This window comes from Polyodon spathula, chromosome 12 (assembly GCF_017654505.1).
Source record: "Polyodon spathula isolate WHYD16114869_AA chromosome 12, ASM1765450v1, whole genome shotgun sequence".
In the NCBI taxonomy this organism is placed as follows: Eukaryota; Metazoa; Chordata; class Actinopteri; order Acipenseriformes; family Polyodontidae; genus Polyodon; species Polyodon spathula.
This window is the reverse complement of record NC_054545.1, coordinates 2,217,980-2,233,211: the sequence shown is the minus strand read 5'-3', so window position 1 is coordinate 2,233,211 and position 15,232 is coordinate 2,217,980. Positions and strand designations below refer to the sequence as shown.

Sequence of the window (15,232 nt, the reverse complement as noted above, 5' to 3'; positions counted from 1 at the left end):
GAACAAGCAGGCGAGTGAGATGGATCAGCAGAAGACTGTGCCCAGCCAGACCCCGTCCCCAACACCTGTGTGAACAAGCAGGCAGCGAGCGGCAAAGAGTTTGCAGCAATGTGTCCTGTTAAGAATGGAAGGTATTTTAGCTGCAGGGCAGGTGGCAAGCTGAGATTACTGTGTTCAGCAGATAGCCTAATCAGTTCAGTGCGCTGAGGTGTGGAGAGAGAGGGAGCACGGAGGTGCACTGCTGAGGACCCTGCTCTAATGCCACTGCATGCATGCTCTGTAGGCGCCACTCCTCTGGTATTTTTATTATAACACACCTGAGTTTGTTACTGTGGCTAACACCATGTAACAATTTTTTATTTTTTTTTTGTTCCTGGGTAGTAAGTGTTATTTCCTAATTGCTTCTGCCTCAGAAGTATAGCAAATGGCTATTATTCCCCACAAACTTTGCTTTTGTGACCAGGACAGTGATATTTACAGTATAATCATAAATCTCCACTACTCACTTCTAAATCTTTTGTAGTCATTTTTGTATTACTTTAGTATAAATACATGTTAATTTGGATTCATATGTTGTTTTTTTCTGACTTTATGTGAACGAAAAGACACACATTTGCCCATTTTCCCATTGGAAATAGTGATATTTTGAAATATCACTGTCCTGGTCACAAAAGCAAAGTCTGTGGGGAATAATAACCATTTTCTATACTTTTGAGGCATAAGCAATTAGGAAATAACACTTACTACCCAGGAACAAAAATTGTGTTACATAGTGATAATCAAACCAGTATTAAAACCTGGACTGGGTAATCCTGCTATGCAGTAGGAGTCTAATTTCCAACCTTGAATCAGTACACTGACCATCTTGGAGAAAGGCGACAGCCCTTAACTGTTTTGCATTTTGCCAAGAAGCTGTGATTTGTCGGCATGTGCAAGTACTGGTGAGAGAAACTGGCATTATCACTGTAACAGGTTAAACACCTATTTACACTTTCAGGGGAAAAGGCACAAACTATACTAAGTAGTGCAGAGGTTGGCAACTCTTGTCATGAAGTACGTACCCCTAGCAGCCCAGGTGTTTTGTGTTTTCAGGAGCAGTTCCTTCCAGCCCTGCCTGAAGAGGCTTAGCATAGCTGCTGGATTGGGACCGCCTCAAGCCAAGTAGGTAAGACGGGATGATCCGGGATTGTGCCATTTAAGCATTTGGAGCACAGAGACCATATACACTAGAGAGAATGCTGTGACCTTTATCACCTAGGAGACTCCCTGCAGCACAGAGCCCATATACACTAGAGAGAATGCTGTGACCTTCATCACCTTGGAGACTCCCTGCAGCACAGAGCCCATATACACAAGATAGAACACTGTGACCTTCATCACCTTGGAGACTCCCTGCAGCACAGAGCCCATATACACAAGAGAGAACACTGTGACCTTCATCACCTTGGAGACTCCCTGCAGCACAGAGCCCATATACACAAGATAGAACACTGTGACCTTTATCACCTAGGAGACTCCCTGCAGCACAGAGCCCATATACACTAGAGAGAACGCTGTGACCTTTATCACCTAGGAGACTCCCTGCAGCACAGAGCCCATATACACAAGAGAGAACGCTGTGACCTTTATCACCTAGGAGACTCCCTGCAGCACAGAGCCCATATACACAAGAGAGAACACTGTGACCTTTATCACCTAGGAGACTCCCTGCAGCACAGAGCCCATATACACTAGAGAGAACGCTGTGACCTTTATCACCTAGGAGACTCCCTGCAGCACAGAGCCCATATACACAAGAGAGAACACTGTGACCTTTATCACCTAGGAGATCCCCCTCCCTCTTTCCAGTTATTCTTTCCACTCAAACTCTGTTAACAGTGTAGTGTTGGGAAGGCTGTATCTGATTGATCGCTGCCGTGCCACTTTGGTTTTTAGTTTATAGTTTAAATGTTTAAATCTGTACAGCCCAGTGTTCTGATGCAGACCACCTTTAAAGACTGGCTGGGAGGGAGGGAGGGAGGGAGCAGAGAGGTTGGATCTGCCCCACATCTTGTTTTCACGTGGCAGCTGTCTGGGTTAATTGGCATGTCTCAGTCAGCCCAGGCGAGGAGGCAGCCAGCGGGCTGTGTTTTTTTTTTTTTTGGGATGATGCACAATTATCCGAGGCGTTGGTGTGAGGAAGCCTGCAGGGCCAGAGCTGATCAGGCAGCATGTTCTCTCACATTCTCTCCCACACAGCTGTGTGGTGTGAGCTCAGATCCTGAAAGAATAGCTTAGAAGAACAACAACAGCACTGCTGTAGAATGCAAGTACAGTTAAACCTGTATTAAAGACCACAGAAGGACCGTATAGTGGCCACTAGGGTGAATCGGAGTGCAAGTCAGACCATAGCAGAACTGTTCTTATAGTGGAGCGAACTGGCATGCTGAAAGAATCTCTTTGAAGAATGCAGCTTCCCTATGAAAGTGCAGTCATTGCGCGTGTGGAGTCATGCGCAAGTCCTGTGCGCTTCATTGCAGACAGTCTTTAATACAAGCCTGCATTAAACACTGCCTGCACTGAAGGACTCTGCAGTGATCACATGGAGGAATCCCAGGGTATTGTCTACAGCAGGGCTGATCTAATCTGGTCCTCAGGGTCCAGAGTCCTCCAGGTTTTATAGGTGTCATTAAATAATTGACTGGAAGCAGGTTGAACTGGTTCAGTGAAGTCCTTTAGAGTGCAGGTGGAACAAAGAATCTGGGGTCTCTGCACCACGAGGCCTGGCATTGTGCACTCTTCGTCTGCAGCCTGAACTTCAGTGCGACCATCGCATGAGTGTCCTTATGACTGTGTGTGGGCTGGTTTGCATGTTAAATAACTATTTTAGGTTGTGTTTATTAGAAGGCTGGATTTGTAAATTGATTTGGTAAAAAAAAAAACCACCTCTCCAGTTTGGTTCTGTTGTTTGGTAGTCCATTGTCATAAACCTCGGGTCGATTTGCGTGTTTTTCATAGCCTGCAGTAAGAAGTGGCTTTCTGTTGCTTCCTTGTCGCAGGACGGTTCATTGCAGAAGTCTTGTATAAACAGGATGACACTCAGGTAAGGCAGAGTTTTTCCATTCCCTGGGCAATAGGATTATCCAAGACTGTGACAGGAAGGGCAGACTTGAAAACAAGGAGACATTTAGTGACACCCAGACTTCCTTGAAGAGTCTGAAAGGCACTTCTGTATTTAGGGGTTGTTATTATGAGCTTGCAGTTATGGGATCAGTTTATTATTGTGTGCGATTTATCCCATAGTTATGTTCAGTGACATAATGGTTTTGTTATTTTTAGTGTTTGCACGAATGTGCCTCGATCCTATAGGAATCTATAGTCACACCTAGATCTTGAGGGGCATTCAGCAAGGGAGACTTTTTCAAATGGATCCGCGCATATTTAGTTCACATCCGCATTGAACGTCTAAACCTCTTGAGCTTAACATTTGCATTTCTCAAAAAATGAATATTTGACATATCTCTTGTGACTGACTGACCTGTGTCTTTGTGAGGTTCCGGGTGGACCTGTATAGCTGACCTCTCCTTGGCTTCTGTCCCCTGCCCAGATCATGATGGAGCTGTATGACTCTCAGTACCTGCTCATCCTGGCCCCCTCCCTGGTCATTGCGATCATGTTCCTCTTCTTCTGGCTCTTCATGAAGGAGACCTCCTATGACGAGGTGCTGGCACGGCAGAAACGCGACCACAAGCCTCTGCCAGTGCGCCCTGAGAGCCGCAAGAAGAATGAGAAAAAGAAAAGCAAGAAGAAGGAGAGTGGGGGGGGCGTGCTGGGCGATGTGGCCAACGGGCAGGAGTCTGATTCGGAGCACCGGGACTTCGATTTGACCGAAGCCGTGCCGGAGGAAGAGAACCAGACCAGCTCCATCGTCATCACCCCCACCAGCATTGAAGCACCTGCGGGGCTCCGTGACAGGAAGAGGCGGGACAGGAAGCAGCAGCAGCAGCAGCAGTCCAGGGCAGGCCAGGATGAGGCTGCCAGGGAGGTGAACGGGTCAAAACCAGCTCCCAAGAAGGAGACGATGCCTTTGACCAAGCAGCCCACCCCGCCCCCCGATGCTGCGTTGGGGAAGAAGAAATCCACCCAGAAGAAGCAGAAGATCGAAGCAGGTAAGGTAGTGCAGAGCAGAAATAACAAATTCACTCACCCTGTTCATTCACGGTTGCACCACGTTGACAGTAACCTGTGAAAGTCCTATTTTCCTGCCTAATTTTAAAAGCAGGGGAAAACTCTGATTTTGTATATCACTGGACGAGTAACGGGAATATCTACAGAAATTTAAACAAATACAAAAATTACCTGATGCTCCAACCTGTTATTGAAGTCTATGAATGGAATTGGATAACTCGGTTAAAGGGCGCTCTATCTCTCCGTCTCTGTCTGTCTCTGTGTCTCTGTTGCAGATGATTTCCACACAGAAACCAAACCGGAGTCGGTCTGTGTGCCCACCAGGAAGGAGGTCCCGCTTCTGTCTCTTGATGCCAAACTGCTGGAGAGCTCGACCGGCAAGAAGAAATCAGCACCAAAGAAACAGAAACCCGAGCCAGGTACTCTCTGAACAGAACCATGCACTGCACTGAGCTAAACTCTCAAACATAAACCCGAGCCAGGTACTCTCTGAACAGAACCAAGCACTGAGCTAAACTCTCAAACAGAAACCTGAGCCAGGTACTCTCTGAACAGAACCACGCACTGCACTGAGCTAAACTCTCAAAGCTGTAATATGATTTCCAAACGAGTAATAAACAATTTTAGACGAATCTCTCACAAGCCCCTAAAAAGTAAATGCCAAAGTTGTTTATTTCTGGGTTGGTAAGTTTATTGGGTGTGTTTCTACTATCCTGAGGAAATTACAACTTGGAGTCATTTCAAACTTTCACATTCACAATACAGTATTATTCCACCCTACCCTGATTACAAATAGTACGGGGAATTGTGTTCAGTAAGTGCAGCATTCATAACTTAACTGCATCAGACAAAAAAAATAATTACATTACTCAAAGATGATAAAAAGCAATCCAGTTTTGGACAGCATGCTGTGTTCAGAAGAGCTTGTTGCACAGGGCAGCGCTTTCCTGAAACCTGTGAAGTGGAACCCATGCCGAGCCCTGAGCTGACCGTTGATGTGTGTGTGTCATGTTTCTCGCAGGTCTGGGGGACGAACCTCTGAACCAGGCCCCGGTTTACATCCCCCTGATGGATAGTAACCCAGCCACGGCCGTCCCGGAGAAGAAGAGCGTGGACACAGCCACGAAAACCAACTCAAAGAAGCTCAAGAATGAGACAGACAAAGGTGAGGGAGGACCAGCGGTCCACCAGAGCTGTTTTTGAATGTCGCAGTTGTCTTCCAGGAATTATAAACATGACGAGGTCAGCGTTTTAAGCTCAGATTTATTTTTTTATATTTAATAACACTCCCAGGGTGCTGAGCCAAGTCCCCCAGTGATGTCTTTGACTTGTTTTGTGTTTCCAGAAAACTCTGAGGTGAAGCTCAAAGAATACCTGTCGATCTTGAAGAGCCTGACTCAGGAAGAGACTGTCAACGTGGCTGCCGTGCTGATAGAGAGGAACCCGGCCGTGCTGGACAGCTGGCAGAGAGTGAGTTACACAAACTAGGGGGGATAGTGGTGCTGGCAGAGTGAGTTCTGCAAACTGGGGGGGAGGAGAAGGTAGGTTAACAAGCTCAGGTGTGTCTTAGTATAGTAAAACCAGGAATGGATCAAACTGCTAAGCAATGGGAGACTTATTTCCATCCTTCATTTCCATCGGTGGCTGCTGTCCTGTGATTGTGGTCACACAGGAGACTAGTTATTGTAATCAGTGTAATGCAGAAGGATGCATGATGCTGTGAGAACCTCTAGAAGTTGATTGAGACATGAGTGGCTACAAAAGGCAATATTTTCATGATTCTCTCCTACTGAAACCCTGCCCTTGCCTGTGTTCTTGCAGCAGAGCGGGAAGGCAGACATCACTCTGCAGCAACTCCAGGAACGAGAGCGTCTCCTCTCTACTATCCAAGAGGAGGCCTCCATCGCCAAGGAGAAGGTCAAGCAGCTCTCCCAGGTACCTTACCCCTGGAAACGCCAGCACTAACCTCCCTATTACCTTAGCACAATACCAGCCTCTAATACACTAGTGCACCCTGACCCTAGCCCCAGTACCAGCATGTCACTTTCCAGTAAACCCTAACTCTCCACCTCAATACAGTACCAGCCTCTAACTTGCCATTGCCAAGAGGTAGAACCTTTTCTCTGAGTACCGTACACCACACTGACCCCTAAATGGAATTATCAACAATATCAGACTTTTACCACAGTACTGGCCTCTGAGTCCCTTCATTAAGTTAACCAGGTACCTTAATCAAATCAAACCAAAATTGTATTTATTGAGCGCCTCTCTGAAAAAGCTGCCAGTTTGTTTGCGCTTCGAGACCCCCTTCTATAGTCATTTCAGTGCAAGGCACTGCATATTGTAGCTATCGCAGTGCAGCTTGCTGTGCCAGCCTGGTAATACGCCCTGCGCTGTGCAGTGAGTTTAACCTGAGTAGCAGGTCTCTGATCTCTGTGATGCCTTGGCCTAGGTAATGTAGTGCCTGCTATTTTTGATCCGTCTCAACTTTTAAGCAGAAGGGGGCTGTGAGGGGCTGTGAGGGGCTCAGGCTGGGGAGTCCAGGAATGCCATTGAATGGTATTCACACTAACCCACTGTCACTCATTGCTTCCCCTGTGTGCCTCGCTACTTCCATAGAGCTGGCAGGGTTCTTCATCTGGGGCTTTTCTTCCCTCACAGTTTCTTTATCGTTCGCAGGAGCTGCTGGTTGAGAAGCAGAAAGGGAGCTTGGCCGAGTCCCTGCTGAGGGAGCAGCGAGGAGCCATGGAGAAGGAGCTGAGTGTCCTGCAGGGTAAAGCCCAGGGCAACTACCAGGAGAACCAGGCTGTGCAGATCAAGGTACAAGGTTCAGTTTGGGTAGGGATTCTTCAATGAGTGCACGCATTGGCTGTGACCCCCACTCTGCCAGGGATCTCTGACGTTTTTCTATGCTCAGTTTCAGCAGCTGGAGGGTCAGATCGCAAGGTTACAGCAAGAGAATGGGATCCTGAGGGACGCAGTCAGTTCTGCCACCACCCAGATGGAGAACAAGTGAGTCAGTTCTCCCTCTGCAGTAATAAGAGGCTAGATTACAGAGATAGAGAAGTTGTTGGCTTCCTTGGCAGAGAGCATAGTGGAGGCAGCTGTAGAGACATGCACATCCCAGAGTTTTGTGTGTGTCTAGGCTGTGCGTGTTGAGTGGAGTGGTGATTGGTACAGTAGAGGAGGGAGAGGGATCGGCGAGGTCATAGTCGACATGCTTTCACTACACCTGACGTCTTTGTGTTTTTAGGCAGTCCTCGGAGCTCAACAAGCTGCGCTCAGATTACGGGAGAGTCATGGCAGAGCTGGCTGAGAAGAGCAGCAAGCTGCAGCAGGAAGACGCGCTGAGGAAGAATGTGGAGGTCACCTACAAACAGACTGTCAGCCAGCTAGAGGTACTAGGAGCGGTGTTGGGGGCTGCAGCGGAGTTCAGAAGGGGGAGTATATGTGGATTATAATTGGAAGTAAAAATGTACGACCATCGCTTAGGGCTTTTTTTCTAGTCTATAGTGAGTTTGTCGATCCAAGGGAAATTGGTTGAATTTTTTTGAACTCCAGTTAGTGGGTCACATCTCATGACTGTCTCCTAGTGGTTGCAAAACTGAACTATGAACCGGCCTTCACTGTGATGGGAATGTGTTAGAGGCTGCAGCAAGGCAATTTTACAGATTGTATTGCAGGCTTCATCTTGATGTGCAAACAAAGTAATGGAGGGCTGGGTCTGACTGCGTGATGGGAAAACAGGTGCCAGGGGGCAGGACTTTTGTATGGGTTGTCTCACTAAGATGGAAGAATGTTGTGGTACCCTGATTGAACCAATCGTTCCCCTCTCCCTGGCAGGGTCAACTTCAGCAGGCAGAGCGGAGGTGGGAGGACCTCCAGGGATTCCTGCGCAGTGTGAAGGCTGAGCACGAGAAACTGCAGGCCTCCAATCAGGGTGCTTTTAAATATGTATTACACCTGCGACAAGGGATGCTCAAAGCTGTGTGTGTGTGTGTGTGTGTGTGAAATCTGGTCTTGTGACCACAGTGAGACTACCTTGCGACATGGTCGACTAGAGTTGAGAATAATTCAGCTCTGGCTAAGTCTCCCTTGGGTCACCGTTGGCGCTAATCAAGCTTGTAGTAAAACCTGGAATGGGTAAAACTGCTATGCAATAAGAGCTTATTTCTGTCCCTGTTGCTGCACATCCCAAAACCATGTAATAACAATTCCTGACACAACTCTGAAAACTCTTTAATTGTATATTATTATATGTGAGAACTACTTCTATAGTGATGAGGTATTGTTATTCTTATTATTATTGTTATTATGATTGTTCTTTCTGTAATGGGAGGGGGTGTATTGTAGCCCAGGCTGTCCTGGCAGGAGGCTATAGTAATTGCAGACTGTATGACACCCTGTCTGGGGAGGCTGGGGCTGCAGTGTGGAATAAACTCACTCTGGTTCCCTTGAAGAGCTGCAGAACAAGCTGATTGTGGTGGAGTCTGAGCTGGGCAGCAAGAACAAGGAGGTCCAGACCCTGCACAGCAGCCTGACCGACACCATGGTGTCCAAGGAGCAAGTGGAGCAGAAGATGATGCAGCTCCTGGAGGCTTCCCAGCACAGCCGGGTCGAGGACACGATGCAGGTACGAGAGCTCTACAGACCAGCTGAGAGCTCTCTACTGACCAGCCCGGCCCAGGCTGTTTGAGAGCTCTCTACAGACCAGCCCGGCCCAGGCTGTTTGAGAGCTCTCTACAGACCAGCCTGGCCCAGGCTGTTTGAGAGCTCTCTACAGACCAGCCTGGCCCAGGCTATTTGAGAGCTCTCTACAGACCAGCCCAGGCTGTTCTGAGGGCGACAGGACCTTTTGTTTGACTTTTAAAATTTAGTACGAGAAGACGAATTGCCCTCCTTTTGATCAGAGTTCAGCTTGTCTGTTCGGCGCTGGCTTTTTTACATATACTTGACATGTAGTTCTTCCAGCGTTTCACGCTTTGTGTTTTTTTTTTTTCCTCAGGACCTGCTGAATAAGAACACATCTTTGACTGGTCATATTGAAACGCTGCAGGCCCAGGTGGCGTCTCAGGTACAGCCAGGGCACACATTTACACCAAGCGTTTCACACAGGGTTTGTTACATTGTGGGATCGTGATCTGTTCCAGACCATGCAAGTTCTAATGACTTATTTACATATTTTCCATTTAAAGAAAAAAAAACATTAAAATGTGTTTATAGAATATTATATAACGTGCTGATCTCCAGCCCACAGGTGGTCAGAGCGACAGCCCATGGGTGCTTTATTAAAAAAAAGATTGAACTCTGAAGTGAACCTTAATGTGACATTGTCTGATGCAAAGAAATACCCGATGCGTCGACTGCAGCAGTATCTGGGTCGGCTGTCTATATTTTAAATGTGTAACACAAGGGTGGTGTTAGAGTTTTGTGACAGTTTAAGAATTGTAGACTGCAAATGAAACCAACACCTTTCCTTATTGGCACAAGACAAGGTCTTGAGGTTTCCAGACTCGGGCTGCCTGTGGGAATGTGGAGAAAGACATGACCATGCAGCTTGCATGGTTGAGCTCATCTCAGAGTCACTGGAGCCGTTTAGTCTTGAATTTGTCAGCAGCTGGACGAGATGGATAAACTGCTGGCAGAAAACCAGACTTGTGTGTTTACAGAGCCATTATCGTCATGTAGTAGTTACCTGCAATTTCCTCATACTTAAGAAGGGTTAGGCAAATTAAAATGAAATATTGCCATGTTCCTTTGTGACAGGATTAGATGAAATGATTTCATTGTTGGTTTGTGTGACCAGAGTGGGATTGAACTCTCATTTGTTTTATTGTTCCAGTATGAGGCTGGTCTGTCACCACGTCACACCAACCATGGGATTATCAAAACCTGGGGAATGTGACTTTGTGTCTGGCAGAGAAGTAATCTGATGTATTGCATTAAAGAAATGAAAACCCTGTTCTGTAGTGTGGAAGGTGTTGTACTGTTTTCAGATGTCGGTATATCCCCATCGTGACCCAGTGTGGTCATGTTATCTGTGCTTGCTGCTCACCCAACTCCATTCCCTGTAATCACACCCACAATGCATCTCCTGTGTTGGGAGGTGGGGTTAGACGTCAGTCTCAAAGCCCAAGCCTGAAAGCTGCGGAGCTGGAATATACTTACAAGGGTTGATTCCAGTGTGCAAGGAGTCTCGTTGCTCTGTGCTGAGCTGCTTCTCTGTGTCTTTCAGACTTCGACGGCATCGCTGGTGGAGGAGCTCCAGAAAAGGTGCGTTTCAGGTTCTCGAGCCCTTTAGTTAGGGGTGTGATGACTTGCTGCGTATCGATGAATCGTGATACTCTCTTTACATGATGCATCGTAATAGAGGTAGAGTATACACTGGGATACAAGAACAGAAGCACAACGTAGCTCAGCAAGTGGTTCTTGAATGAAGAATGTGTTCTATAACCGGTATGAGTGCATACCCTCCACTGTAGTCACGCGATAAGTGATCATTCGATCTTCTAATGCACCATACAAGTGGCCAGTCTGCACTGTCGCGCGTATCATGATACGTATCCTATTGTAACATGCATATCGCAGTATGTACCGTGTCGTGACATGAGTCTATTACACCCCCTGGTTTGATTAAAAAAATAATAATGTAGTGCATGTAAATGGTCATGAGGGTGTCCATTGACAAAAAAAAAATAATAATCAGCAGAGTACAATGTGTGTAACACAGTAGGTATTGTTGTCTAAAATGTAAAATGAGAGAAAACCTGTAGGGACTGTGTGTGTGTGTGTGTATGTATGTGTGTATATATATATATATATATATATATATATATATATATATATATATATATATATATATATATATAAAATATATAAATATATATATAATATATATATATAATATATATATAAATATTATGATTATAACACGCATTTAACACGACATTGACGTAACGTAGACGACTCGACTGGATACGACCAAGCGAACAAAGGCGGGTGACTCCGACCGTCTCTTACCGAGGCTCCTTACGCGACCTCCTTTGTTCCCACCAGGCTGGCAGAGAAGGAGGCTCAGAGGAATGCGCTGGAGGACTGTCTGAAAGTGGAGAGAAGTAGCTGGGCCAGCCGGGAAGCACAACTGCAGGTACAGCCCCCTTATCTGACTCGGGTAGAGCTACACATTGATAGACGTGGGGCAGAAACATACTGAGAGTGCCTCTTGAAGCGGAAATCAGTCTGCTTGACACCCATTCAGGGCAGCGAGTAGCTCATAGGAGAGTTCTCTCTCTTTCTCTCTCTCTCTCTCTCTCTCTCTCTCTCTCTCTCTCTCTCTCTCTCTCTCTCTCTCTCTCTGATCATTTGTGAGGATGAATAATGACAGCATTATGTGGTGGTTCACAACTTCACTGCTGAAATGTGTTCATTGTGTTAAAGCTCGGATCAGTTTGCAGGCTGTGACACCCCTAGTTCCCCTTTTCATTCGGGTGCTCATTATAGCTGTGTGTTTCCAGGCGATGCACAACGAGAGCATGACGCTAAAGGCTGAGGTTCAGAAACTGCAGGCTCAGAACTCTGAACAGGTCAGATGCATTCATGCATTCGTTGGTTAATGCATTTTACATAATCTTAATATTGCCGGTTTGCTATTTCCGCACTCACTTGACTGACGACCTGTTTCCTGTGTTCATTGCAGCAGGCAGCCTCACAGCTCATCTTGGAGCAGATGCACAAAAGGTAACTGTTGTTCTTATGTCTGTTTACTGTGCGGCTGATACCATGCAGTGCAAGAGCACCCCAACGCCCTTATTCTGCATTCTGTTAGGCATGATCTCGTCCTGAAGGCATTGAAGAGTATCTGGTTGAAAGGTTTTGTCTAGTGGTGTTGCCAAAGTTTATCATGGCAGGACTGCATATCTTCTGATTTGAGGGCGCTTCTAATCCTGCACACTCCCCATCAAACCAACCGGTTGAAGTGCATGTAAACACTTTAAAAAAAAAAAAAAAAAAAAAAACCCAAAAAACATCCATTTAACTCTGTCAGTGTGTGCTGGTTGAAATAAAAGGTTTGATTATTCAGAATATTTGATTGTGTGTGATAGCTGTGAAGCCTCTAATGCTGGAAGGCCTGTTTGGGTAGGAGGGGGGTGCTTGCGTGTATTCACGCAGTCTAACCTCCTTGTGTAGGATCTCTTTAGTGGAAAGCAACAGAGCCTCTTGCCTTACATACATTTTGCAGAGCAGTTTGATCCTTTCTTGGTTTTACTGTGAGTTTAAGACACGCCTGAGCTTTTACCTGCACACTGTGGCTGATCAAGCAGGTAGTAAAAAGCTGGACTGGGTGAAACTGCTGTGCAGGACGAGTCTTATTGCCACTGCTGTAGATGAAAGCCATGCGCTGTGCTTTAGCGTTGGATCCCCACGTACTGCGGTCGCAGTGAAAGCAGGGTTTCTTTCATCCCTCACTGCAGCTCATTGGTTTTTTTCGCAGTGCACAGGAAAAGGAGGAGAAGATTGTAACCGTGGAGAATCTTCTGGAGGCTGGACTCATCGAGGTAGCAAATAAAGAGGACCAGCTGAAGGTACTGACACTGTCTTCAGATAGGGAGTGCTGTAGACTAGAATCTGCAGTGGGACGCTTGAAAACTGGAAGGTATAAACTTCACCCAACCCAGGCGGGAACAGTTTTTAGAAATGCTGGTTTCTTTGTTCATAGACTCAAACATTAAATGTACAGAAAAATCTGTCTTAAATGTTTCACTTTTTTATAGTTAATGCTACCTTAGTTTTTTCGTTTGTTTTTATCTTAGAGTTTTGCTGTCATTCTGTGTGATTTTCATATCTAATAACACTGTTTACAGGTACGAGAAGCAGCCACAGGCTAAATCAAAGCCTCCTCTGCATTTGTAGAAAATGTTTAATTAAAACCTGTAATCACACCCCTGGGTCTGCCTCAGTATTGCAACACAGGCTTCTATAAACGTGAACCCCTCCCTCTGCTCCTTCTCACCCAGGCCCTGAGGGTGGAGAACGAAGCTCTGAGACAGGAAGTGCGCCATCTGCAGCTCCAAAACACAGAACAGGTGACTCCCTCCTCCTCGTTCTCGCTATAGAGGGTTACAAAGCAAATTGCCTTCATGCCTTTTCTAATCTTCTTTGTTTTTCTAGACTTCTTCAGAGGCAACTGTACAAGAACTACAGAGAGAGTAAGGGTGTTTTTTCTATCTTTTTACTTTTACAAGGTCCTGTGTGTGTTTGTCTGTGTGTGGGTGTGTCTGTGCGTGTGCGCGTGTGTTTCTGTGGGTCGGGGTGTGTGTGTGTGTGTCTGTCTGTGCGTGTGCTTGTGTGTGTCTAGTACGTTGTACACAAGCAGGACTCCAGGGATGGAAATGGGACTATTTGCATTGTTTGATCCATTCCAGACTTCAATACAAGCTTGATTGGTATGTTTGTATTTCTCTTTCCCTATTAGGATTTTAGAAAAGGATGGGAGGTTGAAGTTCGTAGAGGACATGCTGCAGGCAGAGCTGGAGAAAGTATCAGGCAAAGAGAAGATGATCCAGGTACCGAGCCCCAGTGACGGGGTCCCAGACAGGCGCTCCCCCCTCCAGCATCCAGACGCTGCTGCTGATCAGCCTGTACCTGCTTCTCTGCTCTGCTCTGCTCGGGCACAGAAGCTGCCAGCAGGCAGCATTGACTGTGTTCAGATTTGTTCATCTGTTCCTTCGCTGTACTATTTAACCCCCAAAAACCAGACTGGAGCATTTTATATTACGATATCTATTATTTGTATAGTGGTTCTAATGCAGTTTATCTGCACATATGTGCAGTGGTTCCCTCCTATGTGCTGAAGAATCGTGAGCCAGTCATTGCTACCCCCCCTGGATAGCTTGCTGAACACTTTAAAAAAAACTCAAAATCCTTTAAGTACATTTTATCATAGCCAACATGGGAACAAATCAGACTTGCTGATCACAACAGAGCCCTGCAGCAGTCATAGGCCTCCCACTCCCCTGACTCCAGGGAAAACAAAGTGCTGTACTTTCAGCTTCCTGATTCTAGCAGCTTCTTACCAGCTCTGTGTGTGGCAATAATGGAAGGTGTGTGCTCGCTATAGTCTTTAGATCCTTGACCACAGCAGGACTGGAATGAAACAGCAGGTGGAGCACTCGGCTTTCCTTGCATGGAGTTTAGGGGAGAGCCCTGCAATGCTATGCTGCTTTTGTCTCAACACCTCCCTGCTGTTCCTTCCTTGCACAGCACTGTCTCCCAGCCGCCTCCTCCTCCTCCTCCTCTACCCCGTTCCATGGTCCGTCACTTGTGTTTTATTATTGTATTGTCAGGATGTTGCCTTGTCTGTGTCGTCGTGTCTTCCATCTCCCAGAGCATACACTATACCTGTCTGTGTTTTAATACACTGCCAGCTTGCCATTACTTTTCTTTGCCTCGACTGTCTGTCATTACGAATTCCTCTCCAACGCACGTCTCTCTGTCTAAAGGCTCTGGAGCTGCAGAGCGAGTCTCTGAAGGAGGAGATGCAGGCAGCCAGACATCGCGAAGCTGAGCAGGTAAAGTGAAGGCTGTTGGGCTAATCCTGCTCTACGAAACCATTGCTCGCGTTTTGTTTTACCTCTGAGAGCGCTCTTCTCCAATATAACACACCTGTTTGTGTTTGCAGGTTTCCATAAGAAGCCAGTTTCAGGAACTCCAGATACTGTGAGTACACACTCCTACTGACTGGGGCCAGTGCACAGCAGGGGCTCGGGTCTTCATGCCCACCAGACCATAATAACCAGAGTACTTCTTGTGCTGCAGTCCCCCTTTCCCATTGCATGTAGGTGTGCCATGACCCCACACAGTATTATCAGGCTGTCAAGTTGCAGTGCAATGTGCACGGCTACTGGCTGCAATCATGACGTATTGTATTACCTTGATATTGGTAGGGTGCAGGGCAGTGCTTTTAGTTTCTTTTCACAAAGTTGGCAGCTATTTTTTTAAATTGTTACTGCACTGCTGAATGTAACATTTCTAAATCTTCAGAGACAGAGTAGGTGCCTTTCTTTGC

General features: G+C 46.5%; 1 protein-coding gene across 9 annotated transcripts in view; it reads left to right on the top strand.

Moving 5' to 3' along the window:
- Nucleotides 1-15,232, top strand: part of LOC121324144 (kinectin-like) — a 36,606-nt gene that overhangs the window by 7,236 nt on the left and 14,138 nt on the right. For 6 of the 9 annotated variants that reach the window (XM_041265671.1, XM_041265668.1, XM_041265664.1 and 3 more), the window contains exons 2-22: nt 3,587-4,148; nt 4,443-4,586; nt 5,189-5,332; nt 5,513-5,637; nt 5,989-6,102; nt 6,847-6,987; nt 7,085-7,179; nt 7,421-7,565; nt 8,011-8,107; nt 8,628-8,800; nt 9,173-9,241; nt 10,403-10,440; nt 11,224-11,314; nt 11,682-11,750; nt 11,864-11,904; nt 12,659-12,749; nt 13,182-13,250; nt 13,336-13,373; nt 13,640-13,730; nt 14,667-14,735; nt 14,846-14,883. In XM_041265671.1, the coding sequence (XP_041121605.1) occupies nt 3,590-4,148; nt 4,443-4,586; nt 5,189-5,332; nt 5,513-5,637; nt 5,989-6,102; nt 6,847-6,987; nt 7,085-7,179; nt 7,421-7,565; nt 8,011-8,107; nt 8,628-8,800; nt 9,173-9,241; nt 10,403-10,440; nt 11,224-11,314; nt 11,682-11,750; nt 11,864-11,904; nt 12,659-12,749; nt 13,182-13,250; nt 13,336-13,373; nt 13,640-13,730; nt 14,667-14,735; nt 14,846-14,883 (2,441 nt within the window). In that variant the 5' untranslated portion in view covers nt 3,587-3,589. Of the gene's footprint in view, nt 1-1,092; nt 1,166-3,586; nt 4,149-4,442; nt 4,587-5,188; nt 5,333-5,512; nt 5,638-5,988; nt 6,103-6,846; nt 6,988-7,084; nt 7,180-7,420; nt 7,566-8,010; nt 8,108-8,627; nt 8,801-9,172; nt 9,242-10,402; nt 10,441-11,223; nt 11,315-11,681; nt 11,751-11,863; nt 11,905-12,658; nt 12,750-13,181; nt 13,251-13,335; nt 13,374-13,639; nt 13,731-14,666; nt 14,736-14,845; nt 14,884-15,232 lie in introns of all 9 variants that reach the window. The other 3 variants (XM_041265665.1, XM_041265667.1, XM_041265666.1) reach the window with 3 other exon arrangements.